Source organism: Agelaius phoeniceus, chromosome 1 (genome assembly GCF_051311805.1).
Source record: "Agelaius phoeniceus isolate bAgePho1 chromosome 1, bAgePho1.hap1, whole genome shotgun sequence".
In the NCBI taxonomy this organism is placed as follows: Eukaryota; Metazoa; Chordata; class Aves; order Passeriformes; family Icteridae; genus Agelaius; species Agelaius phoeniceus.
This window is the reverse complement of record NC_135265.1, coordinates 67,247,442-67,263,519: the sequence shown is the minus strand read 5'-3', so window position 1 is coordinate 67,263,519 and position 16,078 is coordinate 67,247,442. Positions and strand designations below refer to the sequence as shown.

At 39.3% G+C, this 16,078-nt stretch overlaps 1 protein-coding gene across 1 annotated transcript in view; it reads right to left on the bottom strand.

Moving 5' to 3' along the window:
- The window catches only part of LOC143695789 (uncharacterized), a 179,989-nt gene that overhangs the window by 99,234 nt on the left and 64,677 nt on the right, over window positions 1–16,078 (bottom strand). Inside the window, exons 10-12 of the mRNA XM_077190996.1 lie at window positions 15,757–15,996; window positions 3,829–4,092; window positions 3,386–3,524 (exon numbers count right to left, since the gene is read on the bottom strand). Coding sequence (XP_077047111.1) covers window positions 3,386–3,524; window positions 3,829–4,092; window positions 15,757–15,996 — 643 coding nt within the window. The remainder of the gene's footprint in view (window positions 1–3,385; window positions 3,525–3,828; window positions 4,093–15,756; window positions 15,997–16,078) is intronic.

Below are 16,078 nucleotides of genomic sequence, written 5' to 3'. Positions count from 1 at the left end.
TCCACCTTCTACCTTATAAGCACCCCTTTTAGGTCTTGAGTGCATGTCAGTACGTGCTGGTACAGTGCTGACCATAGCTTCAGGACTTCAAAATGGCCAACCTTAAAGTGGCATGAATGTCAACTGTAATGAGAAAGGTTTTCCTTTGGTTCTAAAAACTACAGTGGATAACATCATTCCTAGCTTTCCACTTGCCTGTTTTATCTGATCACAAGTTCAGATGGGCACAAAATGGTGTTTGTGTGTCAAGTCAGATCAACAGCACAGCTGCAAAAGAAAGCATTTGGATGAAGGTTCCCAACAAATGTGGAGCAACACTTTCCAAATGAACCTGTGCCTGACCTAAAAGTGTTTGAGCTGTAGAACTAATATATGAGTGCTGTCCATCAACTATTCTGAGGATGAAAGGGCTGCCAATTCCAAAAAATACTGTTATGCTGACATTTTGCACATGTAAATCCCCTCTTCCTGTGGATGCTAAAGTCAAAAGGGGTCCTGCTGGATTTCATTGTGAGAACGTTTTCTTGATGGATTTGCATATTTAGTGTCTATATGGAGACTCACAGTTTTGAAGTTGTCATGCATTTTGGAAGCACTTATTACTTAGATCCAAGCCTATCAAGGCAACATTCCTGGTAGATGCATCAAATTTTCTTACCTAAGCTCCTTCTACTAGAGCTGTTACCACCTTTCACAAAACAGTAGATAACAAATTCTACTTAGAAATTGCCATTTATTCTCTGACAGGGACTGTTGATCCTGTAAGGAGCAACAGATCAACAGCAAAATATTTTCCTAAGAAAAACAAAGGACGGTGGTGGCAGAAGCAGAAGCTGTCTTCTGCCATGAACCTTTTAGAGAATACCACTTCAAAAGAATGGAGAGAAGATATGGTTTGGACTAAGAGACACGCCAGATCTGATAATGTGCATCTTTGATCTGCAAAGGAGGTAGAATGGGAGGCATTATGTTGCATTTCCCTGCACTGTGCTCTAGACCAGAGAGCCTGTGCAGAAGGGAAGAGCTTTACCTAGCCCTACATGGAGCTGTGGCTTAAAAGAATAATGTAGCCTGGAGTTAATGGAAATAATATGAAGGTTCTGTTTTAAGCTTCTAAAACCAAGACAAACTTGAAGTGAAGGCTAAAACACCATCTTCTAACCTGCTTTATTTCACTTATATGTTGCAGTACAACATATGGTATTGATATATAAGATCACTCACTATTTAGACTACTGCAGTAGAGTGAGTTACAGAGCACCCGTCTTCATTTAGACTGTTCTTGCTTTCCCTGGTTTGTGTCTCAACCTTAATGCCACTCTAACAGAGCTTTTCCCTCCCCACCCCAGTTTTTGGTGGTTTAACAGATATAATATTGTATTTATAGGACATATCAATGTGCGACAGCTTGCCACAGATCATAAACACATTTTTGTGCTGAAACTGTTGGTTGTGATTTTCACCACGTGACCTCCAGTTCTCTAAGGTTTGTTCCTTTAATTGTAAATAGCCAGAAAGTCATCAAGCTAGCATTTAATAAACTTTTAATTTGAAAAGGATTACCACATGTTGTGTTTGTTTACCCATTATTAAATCTCTTAGCAACATATCACCAGCAGAAACAGCATACTGTAGCACTGCATAGATACATTAAAAAACAAACCCATGGGGGATATTGGCAGCTAATAATATCTTTAAAGAATGCTTCAAGAAAAATAAATAAATAAATATAAGCAATATCAAAAATTTCCCCTAAAAGTTTTGTTTGTGCAAATCTGTTTGGCAGGAAAATTACAGATCTTCCATGATCGCCTTATCGGCAAATTTCAGAGGTCTACATGCAAAAGAGGACATACACTAATGCTCTTTTTCAGTTCTTAAAAACATGTCTTTCTTGACTTTTCAAACTGAGCATCACGAGTTTTCCAAGTGTTTCCAGAAAGCATGACCTAATTAGCTGCACCCTCTATGTGCAGTTACAAACGCATGTGACGATTGATGGTAGGACCAAAAAAGTTTGATCCATTAAGAGTTTGTCCATAATTCTTCACTGCTGATAGGTGTTGCCTGCAATTCTACCTTTTGGATCTGCTATTAATGGGTTGCTGCATCTCAAAGCAACTTAGCAGATATGTAGAAGATATATGACAATAAAAAAGTCTTTAATCCTCAGTATAGTGTGTTTACACCTCCATGCTTCTCTTATCAGGGTGGTTATATAAAAGCCTTTTGATCACAGTGCAGTTGCTGCTTAGCCTAAAAGCATCTCAGGGCAAATCTCATTTTCTTTATCTTTTAAATCACCACTAACTGTCTGAAAAATACTTCTCCTGGACTCTTTTCAAGTTATGCTTCCAACCTGAGCTGCCCATTTACCATGCTAAATGATTACTGCTTATGCATTCTTTCTTTCCTTTCCTTTCCATAGCCTCTTCTTTATCCTCCTGTGCCCTCTACAGTGCATCACTACTGCTGTTCTCAAATGCCTAAGGAACCTCTGTCCTGAATAAATAATTCTCTGCTTTAGTTCTATACATAATATTCACACATACACTACAATCTATGAGTTGACTGAATGCTTCAGTTCATTAAACAAGAGGGAATATAGAAATATCTGTATAGCAAAAATGAATTATTTTTATTCATGGAAGTCTCATCCCATGTGCTGAAAAAGGAAAATAACAACAACAGCATCCTATAATTCTTCTCATTACTGGATTTCTACCAGTAGAGGAGCAATTTGTGAGTCCATTGCAATATGGTCAGTTGTGTCCTCTGTGTAGCTGCATCAGAAGGTTCACAGAGGCCAGGGACGATCAGTTTAAAAAGAACATTCAGTGATTTTTTGAGAAAGCTTCTGGGGAGGTCTGCTGTACACGAGCAAATGATAATTGTCCTTCCTAAGAGTTATCACTTGATTGAATTTTAACAGAATTTCAGAGGAGTAGCATAAGGCATGCTTCTGATGTCAGAACTATCTCCCTGCCAAATCTGAAGTCCTTGTTGTAGCCCAGGGAGGTGCTACAGTTCTTCCAGAAGTATACAAAAAGCATCTTTTTCTTTTCTCTTCCTGTAAGCTTGGAGCCATAAACAGCTGAACTGTTATTGCTGTGACATTCCAAGCATTATTCAGCCTTAAGCACAGGCCAGCATGGCTATTCCACCCTCAGCAATGAAGCTGGTTTGAACTGTTCACACCTGAAAACAAAGTTAAACCATCTTAATAAAAAGAGTCAGAGTATTCCTGCTATAACACATGTTGGACCCAAATCTGAATGAAGAAAATCTAGCTTAACAAACAATAATGACTGGCCAACATTGAAATGGAACTATGGGTTGATCCAGTGAAAAGCTGAATGTAAACATCAAAGTTTGAATCCATCACCTTGTGGTCCAGACTGTACAACATTTTCTGAGAAACCATTCTTTTCAGCAGTGCTTGAATACATAAGAAGTTCAGGTGGTAATTGAACATGCATACCATGCTTATTTTGCTTATCTGAATCCTGTGGTAGTTTAATTATCTAGGAAGAGAAAGAAAAAGAAAAAAAAAAAGTAGTTTGGAATTCCACAAAGCCAGAACATGCTTGTTGCACACTGTTTGTGAAGCCTAGCAGTCCAAGATGTTGTTATAAGAATTTTAGGAAATTCATGATTCTCTGTACTCTGCTTACTACACTTTTCTCCCATATAATTTTCCCATGTATTTCTTCCCCATGATAACTCATTAAAGCAGACATCCCAGTAAATGGGAGATGAGCCACAATCCAATTTCAGAATCAAAAAGAAAAATATAGAGAAAACTAAACAATCTTTTAAAATACAAACCTGAAAGTAGAGATTGCATAACCAATGATCCAAGTCCTGAGAAATAAAATCTTCAATTTTTTTGAATCGGTCAATTTTGGAGTCATAATGTCCTCTGAGGAAGGGACATTTAAATTTTCCTTCCAAAGCATTAAAATTGTTATCACATAAGGGAAAAGCTCCCCATCCCACTTCTCGATCAATCCAGGTATAGGTGCCACGAAGAAGGAAGAGTTCAAAGAGGAGTACCATGCCTGGTTTCACAGCTTTTCTATGTGGTAGAACCTAGAAAAGGAGGAAAAAAGATTTATTTATTACAAAAACAACACAAGGGAACTAACTTTCTTTTACCATATAAAGTTCTACAAACATCATACCTTTGGTCCAATTTTGCACACTAAAACAATTAACAATTCTTCCCAAAAATCATATATTTGAACAATTTTCCACTCCAACAAAAAATGCTGTGCTTTTTCTAGTGTGGTTATTTTATTATTTCTTTTCTTTCCCCCTTTGCTTTCAGAAAGCATTCATATTCTGTCTTTATTTACCAGTGGTGGAAAAACATTGCCACAAGAAAGCTTTAAGAGAGAATAACAAACTAGCTTGGAAATCTGAGGTGTCCCTGTGAGGGCTTGCTGAGATTCACCACTGGATTAGTTTTGCAGCAGCTTTGGAAAGTTCATCCAAACACCCAATAAGAACACTTGCAAACTTGCTCCTCACTGAGTCACAAACTCTTCTCCACCCAGTTGTGGGAATGATGTTGGTACTTAATAGCTTTCTTCCTTTAAATTAAAGCTCTTAGTGAAAAGTATGTGGACTTCAGTGTAGGGTTTAAAAGGATTTTAAGGTAAAAACTTCTACAGAGAACTGGCAAACACAGATTACACTTTTCATAAGATAGGTATAGATATTCTTCTAAGCAGCTTGGAGGTGTGGAAGACAGTTACCAATGCCTTAGGGCCTGAAGCAATTGTGCTCCCATAGCAAAGACTTGAAATCTAGTGGTGAAGAAACACTCCAAAGTAATGAACTTATGTAAATCCATCTGTAAGGTTTTGGTGGGTACAGAAGAAAGAAGGGTAAACACAAAGAAAAAGAAATTTGGTCCTCTGCCACATTTTTAACTGTTTTCATTAATTAAAGTGGGCATTGACCCAGGTGCTGTTGAACAATTCTAATACATTCAAAAGGACAAATAAAACAAAACTTCCACAAAAGCTAGAACACAGAAGATGACTGCCATCATACCCAGGCTAACAGCTATGAAGGGTAGTCACCTTGGGAGCAAGGGGAGCAAATACATCAGCTACACCCCTCACACAGTGAAATATCTGCTTCACCACTGCTCCTACACATTCTCCTGAGAGAACTGTGACTGCCTAATCTCTTAAATAAACAATCTTGGATGCTTCTTTAATAGAGACAATTTTCTCTTATTTGCATGTTTTTCATATTGTGCCGTTCCCATTTCAGTCTTCACAGTTCATAGCAGCAAATGCCTTGGTACACTTGCCTGCTCAACATTACCTTGCCTTCCAGCCAAGGCAGAGAAAGAGGAGTCTTTTCTCCTTCTCTCCTCACTGTGAACAGGCATGTACTTGTAGAAGGCCACAATATTCAGCAGCATCCTCTCACTCTGAATATCCTCAGTACAGGATACACCCTCAGTACTTCTTGGAAGTCAAGAATTAGACCTCCAAATGAAAGAGATCCATTCAAACCAATGACTCACTATGAACAGCCTAAAATGCCAAAGTCTTCTTAACTTAGTGAGGACTTCCTCAATCAGACGACATTGTGCAGCCAATAAACATCCACAAATCTTTACTGCTTCAAATATTTCTAAGTACACACTTTAACACAGCTCTTTCTTGATGTGTGTATTTAAATACAAGTGTCACTTCTTTCATACTCCTGATTGAACAGTAGGTAAGATAATAAGCATAACTCAGGTGCAGCAAAGCTTTTTGTCTCTTTTTCTGAAGCAGCAAGGGATTTGCCTACACCAATAACTGCCATGTTAGGATATGACAAGTGCTCTCAGTCGCGCTGCATCTACAACTTTTTTGAAGAGGTGAATATAAATTACTATTTCTAATAATATGCCCCCCTTTTTGAAGTTTTATATTGTTATTAGATAACAGCAAAGTCATTTAAGGAAATCTTTTTAAATTATAAATATTGTCATTATTATGTACGTGTACTTTATATTAATTATGTAAATATATTCTAAGACTTAGTTTAGGCTTAAAATGAAACAGAAGCATCTGTTGAAAAATGCCATAACCCTGTGGCAGCTGCTATTAAACCATTAACAGTATCAGGTTTCATTTAAACCAGATTTACCATTTTCTGTAACAGCCCGTGGGAAAGCTAAAAACATTAGGCACAAATTACTGACAAAAGAGATCCTTAATCAAGCCATACATTTCATTTGGCTAGCTGGGTGCTAGATAGTAACCTCTGTGCTACAAATTAAAGGTGATGGTTATAAGGCTGTGATCAAAGACAGTTACCTGCATTATCAAACAATCCCAAACCACTCACAGATGAAATCACTGCTCTATCACAGCCCCCTTTTCAGTTTCTCTCTTGCTTCCCAGGCTGACTCTTGTCTTAATAATTCAACAGTATATGCTCTTCTGAGAGCTTACATATAAACATATAGTGGTCAAGCAGCTGGTGTAAGAGTAATCATTGTCACTATTAAAATTTTATTTCTTTGTTTCTGGTTCAGAGTTATTGTTCATTTGCTGTTAAGCTTTTATCCTAGATTTAAACTGAAGACTCACTCTTTGGGACTGGAAGCATCCTTTTGATTGCAGCTACAGGAGCTGGGTGTCCATGCCATGATGGAAGCACATAATCATGAGACATAAGCAAGGACTTCATAATACACCTGTCTGCTACAGGGTCTGAGGTTGTAAAGACTACAGGGAGTCCTTAAGCATGAGCACTGGGTGCCTGACCCAGGTAGGACAGTGTCACGCATCTCAGTTTACACAGTCAAATAAAACATACCTGATAAATAAGAAATTTCTTTCTGTTGAATCCATACAAAAATCCCAGCCAAGCTTCTACCTGTTACTCTATGCCATCATGCCAAGCATTCATGCAGGTGCCTTTGGTTCTGTGCTAAACCTTTTCCCACTGCCACAACAAACACACTCTCTGTCACAGCTCACCATCCCACACCTGCAGGGTCAGAAAGCCCTGGGAGAGAGGAGAGAGCTGAGTCCTGTGCCACCTGCCCTTCATTAGCTTCCTCCTCGGCTCTGAGCCTGAGTTGGGATTTGGGACATGGCCAGCATGGCCCTTAGGCACGGATGCACAAAGGCATTTAGGCAGATAGCTCCAATTGAAATCCACAGGCCTTGAATGCCTTTGTGCCTCTGTGGGTTTGAGCTGTTGTGCTCAGGTACAGAGCAGGAAACAGCTCAGGTAACTGGAGGAGGAGGACGGGGATCAGTAACTTCTTCAGGAGACTCTGAGCAGTGCCTGGGATAGACAAGGCACAGGCAGCTCAAACTGAGCAGTTTGTTCTGATGGATTTTTTTGGTTCTGAAGGAAAAAAAATAAAACTAGCAGTTATATTTTCCCTGCTGGTGCCAACCCCTCATTTGAGGCACTATCTGGTAAATTAATCCACAAGCCTGCACCCACATTGTCGACATTCAAAGAGCATATACTACCAAGCACATCTTCCTGGGCTTTGAGGGGTCTACTCTCCAACACCTTACCTCAATGTTTCTCCTTGCTCAGGTCAAATTTCCACTGAGGTCTGTGAGGTATAGAGAGTTTTACAGTGCTATGAAAGCATCGAGTACCCCCCTTTTACTGGTGTAATTTCTTCTGCAAACAGAGATGCAGCAGAGAATAAATAATGTTTGTGTGTGCCTGCACAGGCACAAGTAATACTTCTTAGTCTGCAGTTAACAGTGTTGCATTTAATTGAATTAAATCATAATGAACTAAAATTATCTCCTGCCACTATTTCTAAATTCAACTGTTTTATATCAGTTTTATTGTAATATATCTTACTTCCCCATATGCCACCATAGTTTCACTCTATAGAGAGAATGAATTCTATTTGAATATTTCAATAAACATATCCAGTGGGAGCTTTTGGGGGTTTTTGTCTGACTTACTTTTGTCTGTCTTTAACCCTGTCAGAGAAGAAATAAACTTTTCTTCTTTCCTTTGCACCTTCAAATAGTTTCAATTTAGAAAAAAAATGTACAAAAGTCACACTACTTAATTCATATCACACAAAAATTTGACCAATACAACTCAAACAGATTAAGGTGAATTAAAATATGCAAAGGCAATTCAATATTTACTTGTTATAAAGAAGAATCTTGAAAAATGCCATATAAACAAACAGCCCATTTCTGATTATGAAAACAGCAGCACAGGAATGTCACTGGTGTAAAACACAGGTAGAAAACCTTTTAAATAGGAAACAGCTCCCATCATTAACAAAGAACAATTACTTTACTATGTCAAATTAATAGTGCTGGAGATGAGGCTGTTATTGCCCAATTAAAGGGGAGCTTTCACAACCAGACTTCAAACTCTCCCTGTTTATGTGGAAGGCTAACATACAGGCAGGGAGAAGGGCATTCTTAGGAAGTGTTTGTGTAACTCTGAAATTTATAAAAGGCCAGAGGGGAGGAAATAGAAACCTGGACTGAAGTAAAAATAAAATATCATGTTATTAGGGTTTTTCCAAAAGTCCCTATCTATCACCAGAATGTTCTGGAATAGCTGAAAACGTATTTCCCCAGCTTTCCATCATTGCCTGTCTTCAAACAGGTATCTGAATACAAAATAACACATAAATCAGAGGAGGACCATACAATGACATATCATTAATTACTCTCACAATTTTTTTTTTCCCCTGTTCTCTAAGAGAATAGGCCTTTCAAGTCTGGCACAGGTAAAATGACTCCCCAACTCCTCTCTGTGCAGTTTGCTGGTCTTTAAGCAGTAACTCCATCTTTCCTGGCACCTAGCCTCCCTGACAGCAGTAGACTATGGACCAGAAGCTGTTGGGCCACAGCACAGAAGCTCAGGCTCATGATCTGCCAGGGGCACAGGGCAGCAGGATTTGTAAGCAGGCACTTTATTCACCGCTTTCAGCAGCAGCAGAGAGCAGGATTCCTCCTGGCACGCTGTGCCAAATCACCCCAGTGTCTTCCCAGAGCCACACCGAGTGCTCCCATGCAAACACCTGCCCTCCCCCATGCTACCAGAGCAAGAGACAAGGCCCCACTGCCTGCCTCTCTTCTAGGAATGATAACTCAGCCCATGGTTAGCTCCAGCAGCATCTCTTGCACAAGTACCTTACACCAGAGGACCAGAATCCGGCCTTTTATCTTCTCTAATATAGAGGAATAATGTTTGCATTCTGTGAGCTTTAGCCTCTGCATCTGTTGCTAATTGTCCTGGCACATCTGCTGCTCATTCTTTTCTGCTCTTGGACCAGCAGGGAGTAGTAATGTATGGTACATCCAGCTCCTGCCTCCCCGAGTGCTTCTGGTGATATACTGGCCTGGGTGGATTCTGACCTCATCTTGTGAGGGAGAAACTGTCTTTGTGAGAGGGAAGCAGGAACCCCAGTTCATTCTTCTGACACTCCCATTTCACTTATTTATCCCTGAGACTGATTTCAGCACGGTCAGAGCACAAGTTTCCCAGGATAACATGGACTACAGACACGATGCAGCAAAGTTTATTTCTTTTGTGTCAAGAGGACACGTACTTTGCCCAGAAACCACTTGGAGCCAAAGAGTCTCATGAAGACGTGGCTTGTTCGGCATTCAGGGCTGAGTCACGCAGCAGAGCTGCTCTGCCTGCCCCAGGCTCCAGAGGAGGAGCAGGCAGCTTTCCTCTCTTTCTTGGTCCAGCAGCTGCTCCATCTCATGTCTCTTCCCTGATGCTGTTCTGGATTCCTCATCACACCTCAGCTAGCACTCTGTTCAACCATAGGCTTCAGTCCAGCCAGGAATGCAGCAACACTCACTTCTCACAAGGGAAGCAGTGGCAATCCGGAGTTCATGCTCCTTCAGCATTTCCTGGATAGTCCAGACTTGGTTAGGTCTGCTCTCTTTCCACAAGAGGAGAGGAAGATCCACCTCTGAGAAAAAAAACATTTTTCCTTGTGTGCTCTGCTTAAAAATTGCATGATTAAGCAGGATCACTTTTTGTTCTTTGGTTGCATAAAGTACTCTTCCCATTTCTGTAGTACAGCTTTGCAACTACCCTGCTCATCCTGAGCTCACAGATAATTATTTAAAATGTGAAATGCTTTAAAACCAGGTGTGTGAAGGCAAAAAAATAAAAGCATTTTCTGAGGGTGTTTTGCTGGCTCCCATGACTTGCAAATCTAGACCAAAATACAGTTTAAGTCCCTTTTCACAGTTCCAGACTGTCAGCTCTGGTGAGTCACAGAGATGCTCTTTTTTTCCAATTCCAGAATTTTTTTGTTGGGGCTGGCAGTAATTTTGTTCTTGGTGTTCTCTGTTGTTTGGGATTCACGTGGAGCTAAGGATACAGGCAGAGGTTGCATTCTGCCTTCCTGCTGGTTTTTCCCAGATAATGTATGACATTTTTACAGCTATTGTATCCTATGGCTCATGTCAAGCTCTCTTACAGATATAATTTCCAATTAAGTGGGGAATAAACCATGGAGTGGTCCAAAATAAAATGCTGCCCCCAGACACTTTTGATGTTTAACATATGTCTGCTAGATTTACCAAAGCAGGCTACATACTTTTCTCTAGTCAGATATGATGCATTGTAACATAGGTCACATTTCTGAGGTTTTTGGGCAACTTGCATTGCTTTGAGGTGATCCAGCACACATACTGCATTCCAGCAGGTGTTTTCAAGAAAAATCTCCACTGGAGCACAATGACCAGACAACATGTGAAAAGTAACTCCAATTAATCACCAAAAACCAAAACTTGGGATAAGTAGTAACCTTTTAGATATGTAAATAAATTGCACAGTGCTAAACAAAGTAGACACAACAGATTCTAACATGTAATAGCTTTGTAAGAATTGCTCTGAGAATGTGCATTTTGAGGAGTTGTTGCAGAGAGATCTAGCAAATGGCAAAGACCAGACCCCCCCCAAACAAACTCAGATAAACAAAATAAAAGCAGTAAAACTATGAGTTCCTTCTGTGAAAAAATCATCAGCACTGCAGTCTTCAAATGAATACAAGCGTCTGTATAAGCTTAGGTCTTGAATTTACCAAAAGATTCACGTAGCACCTTTTCATCCCAACTACAAATAATTGCATCCAGAGAAAATTAAAGTGGCTCTCATTTTGAAAGTCCTCTGGCACTGCCAAGCACTATCTTCTTTCTTACTGTATAAAACTCTTATGTTATGTCCTATAAAGTGTCCTAGAGCTAGATGTTCTTCACTCGTCCCAGCCTTTCACTCAAGAATAAAATAAACCAGGAGGGGAGGAGGAGGGGGGAAAGGGAAGTTTGTGGTCTACTTTTCCTAATGATACCTTGTTTTGTAATTATTAAAAGCATCACAGTCCTTAGACAGCTGCTGACATACAGAAAATAATGTCCTTGAAATTGTTTGTTTCATCATATTTTAAGAATTAATACCTAAGGTCATGTTAATCTGTTTCTGATATATGTAGTTTTCAAAATGCACTTCAGGGAAGAAAATGCTGGAAATGACTAATAACAACAAAGATATGAACTTTATTCATTACAAATCTAACTCCAAATGTGAACATTATCAAAGGACTTTGCCATCTGAAGTATTTAGGATGGCTTAAATAAATAATAAATCCCTCATTCAGTGAAATAGAACATCCTCTTGTTCCAAGCAAAAGAGTTCAAATTTATTAATTTTGTAGCTATATTTTAAAATGAGTGTCAGCCCCTGCTAGATGACTGCATGATAAGTGTCCTGAAACTTCAGGAAAAGGCACTAAATTTTTCACAGCATTTGTGTTTCATTTTCAGTATAATAAAAATATGGTGCCCTTTTAATAATGAATAATAGATCTCCTGGTATGATTTACATGAGTGGATTAAATGTCATGTTTGAAAAGTTGCTGTTTTATTCATATTGAATTTCCCTCAAGTAAAACAAAATGGTACCCAGCTACTGTTATAATATTGTTAGTACCTCGCCACGCTGATACATAAATATTAACCAGTTGATATACTCTTTAAAAACCCTCAGTTCTGTGAACTGTTCTGTCAGCAGTGGTATCTTTTTATGCATATGAACAGATTCTTGGAACTATCCCAAGTTCCAGGTATGCTGGGGAAAATGTGTAGCACCAGCGCTTATACACTTGCGGAGCTCACACCCGTTTTGCTGAAGTGCCAGTTTTGAGAGGTTCTCACAGAATAAGGATTGATGACAAATGGATGCAGTGAGACCAGGGTTAAAAACCAGTTTGGGGAGCTCAGTCCTGACACAATTGTCCCTGTTTCTGTTCAGCAGTGCTGGACTGACTTCCCAGGTGACTGGACAGCATAATGAATGTTTTTGAAATGTCACTTGCAGGCAGCTTCATTGGTTTATAGTGCCCTTCACAACAGCTGGAAATTTCCTATGTGAACTTCCCATTCTGAATAAAAATTCCACTTAATAGGCAATATTTTTTTTCTAAAGAAGTGTTTCAGAAATTGCAAATACTTGAAATAGGAACACATTCCTTGAAGGTTCCTACCCTGTAGGCAAAGTCGGCAATTTTCTACTAAATATTTTGGTCCTGATAATTGAAATTATAGCTGAAAATAGTTTTTTAAAAGACGAGAAGCATTTTTACCACACTCCAAGTTTTATTCCATTGAAGCCAATGAAAAGTGAAGATTTGTTCTTATCATTGTAACTGTTTCATACAATTATTTTAATGTCTACTGAACTTTAGAAAAGCCAGCCTGGAAAACAAAAGAAAAGAAAAAGCAACCTAAGCACTTTCTTTTTACAAGTGAAATTAAATTTTTGCATACTGCAACTCCATTGAGCTCTTCAACTCATCATGAAAGTGAAAAACGTAATCTGGATTTGCTAACACTGGGATGTAATCCTGTGGAGTAAAACACTGCTTTAAATACACCATGATCAAAAAAAAATTACTCACTGCTTAGGTCCTATCTATAGTAGGATCTTAGCCACCATGAGACAGCAATAAGGAAGTTATACTTGTAAAATCCTTGTTCTAGTGTAAAGATGATGCAGCCACATCTGTACAGGTGCTGCCAAGGACAACCAAGCTGCATAACTGCCTTACTCTATGCACTGTAAGCATCTCATCTCCTTTCCTATACTCAACTTCCATTCCAGACCTGAGAAAAACCTGGCAGTGCAAAAATACATCAGAATTTTAGGAACAAAGCTTCTTCACCACCAGTTAACCTATACCACAATTTTTTAATCTCAAATTCACATTGAGTTTGTTTTATAATGTAGGAGAAACTTCAGAATAGCTCCCACTTTGCCTAAACCATACAGACTTAATCTATCAAAGCCTAAAGCCCACTTACATAAACTAAATACATGAAAATATCCTAGAAATGCTGAGTCTAAAACAAGTTCCCTTCAGATCATGCAGTTTGTTGCTATTCATAAATTGTAAAAAGTCATTTGAAACAGCAATCTTGTTTTACCACAATCCAATGCATTCATACATGTTTCTTTCAGCATAATTTAAAAAAAAAAATAAATGACTTGTGTGACTGTCTGGCCTAACTGAAGGATAAATAAAATTCAACTGGAGCTATTAGGAGCCTGTGTCTAGTACGTAGTCAGAGGTTACTGGGGGAGGTGGGTTGACAAACTAAAAAGGAGGACAATGAAGGAGCGGAAAGAGGGGAAGCTGGCAAGCTGGAGCAAAGAACATTGATTAATGAACAAAAAACATTTTTGAAAGGTCGGGTGTACAAGTCAGACTAGCCCTGAGGCAGATCTAACTTACATGACCAGCACTTTCTGTACGCAGCAGGTAACCCACGCTGACACCAACTTTGCTGACATGACAGGGTTATTATTTTTGGAAGGATGTAGTGTTCTGGAACAATTTCTCTAATATATTAGTTAAAATTAGGCTTTCCTTCAATATCAAGCATGCATGTCTTCATTTTCACCATGTTTACACTGAACTCCTATTATTATTCTGGCCAGTGGAAACAAAAGCATATTCTTCATTTATGAGCACTTCTATTTCTCACACCATAATATATCCCAGAGCAGCAGTGCTGTGTGTAAGATTCTGTTCAAATCCAGATGCTCACATGGAGGTCACCACTAAGACCTCACTACTTACCCTAAGTCTTGTGGTAGATGCTAACCATCTGAAGCCCAAAATTTGCCTCATATCTCAGCACACACAGTAAAGGTTTCTTCTCAAACATACCTTAAGGTTTTGAACCACTACTGAGGTGGAAGAGCAGAAAGGTAGAGTCATCCAGGGTACAACATACCCTGTGTCACCAAAATGAGCTGGTGGAGAGGGTTCTCTAAAATTATGGCTTTTGCAGTACATCACTGAGTAATGAAGATAGGGAATTACCAGAAAGTCATTGCATCCAACTTCTCCTGTTCTGTATTTTAAGGGAACTTGCCCAATTCCTGCACGCCAGTTCACTAGTCTAAAAATGAAGTTTGGTGAAGATGCTAATTAAATGTTCCCTGTGAAGCTCCAAGAGAACTTGGAAGCAAACCTGAAAGTGCAAAATCTGTAAAGACCTAGGAGAAACGTGATGCTGAAAGTAAGAAGCAGGACATGCTAGAATCATTCAGCCCTAGCACCCAGTCATCTCCTTTCAAGACAGTATTTCAAGGCAAGTGACCCAGATGGGTGCATCCTGCCTGGAAGGGAATCACAGCTCAGTGATTTCTCTGACAGATACCTGGATTTGTTTTAACGTCATGTGAAAGTCCCATTCGCAGTTTCCCTCTCTATACAGGCGATTCCTTTTGCACCAATAGCTGTACTTACAGACTCTGCTCATTATCAATTACAGGTGATAAACAATTAAAAAGCAGAAAATGTGACTTAGCAGCACTTCATGTATAACAAACCCAACATCTGAAATTATCTGTCTGCAAGTAACTGAAGGCATTAGTGCCACACATAAAAGTTGCTTTATCTGAAAGCTCTTTGGGATAGGTGCTGTCTGTCTGCTCTGTGTCTACACAACACAACACGTGGAGGAGGAAATCTACCATTCAGGTCGTACCACAAAATAAACAACTGAATTCAGAAAAGATTCCTCATTCTACCAATGCCTCATAACATGCACCAAAAAAAAAAAAAATCCCAAACACACTGAGAGAGATGAAGATTGTTTTTCAAACTGTAAAGAAGCTTTCATGTGCCAGAGAGTTTATCTGAAACCAGTGTTCCAACCAGCACCAGGCATTAGCTACAACAGTGAGCAACTGACACACAACAATCCTGCCATGCACAGCGTGCTTAGGCAGGAAAATATGTGTGCCTCAGTTGCAAAAGACAGAATAGAGCCTCAAGTGTTTGGGCTCCTTCCAAAATAATCCAAATGCTGCTTTTTTGGCAAATGGGGGTCAATGAAGCTAAAAACTCACAGAAGGATTTGGGCATTCATGTGTTTATATACACCCACTCATTCATTTATTATTCTAAAGCTACTTTACAGAAATCAAATTACATAGCTGACAAGCTGCATAGATAAGAGAGAATAAAAGTAAAATTAGCTGACAACACTATATGATGTAGCGTATGTTTGGCACCCTTAAAGTGAGTGATGAGGGTTAACCTAGGGGGGAAAAAATGCACCTTCCTAAATTGCACCTAAATTATTAAATAAATTATTAACATTATGGAATGCATTAAATATATAAGCCTAAAGGAGAAAGGGCGGATGTGTTTTAACTTTCAAAGCAAAGACAGCATATTTATGAAGTGTTGCTTACTGTCTGGATACTTTGTCCAAAGTAGATTTCAGTGTTGTAGAAGTTTCCACCATGACTAACAGGCCGTGTCGTTCTGGCCTGAGGCTGCTCCTCCAGTTCAGGCCACTCCACCAAGTCACCACCTAAGCGGCTGAGGACAGAAACTTTGAGAGCGTAGAGGCCTTTAGGGACCTTATCTTTGACTCCCCTCAGGCATCTGAGGTGAATTTCTAGTGGCTGTGGCATCTTGGAGCAGTCAACCTAGGGAGAAGGCTCAGAGTTACTGATCTGGGCTGGGCTCACTTTAACCATACAATTAGCAAGGACAAATTTCTTTCAGAAA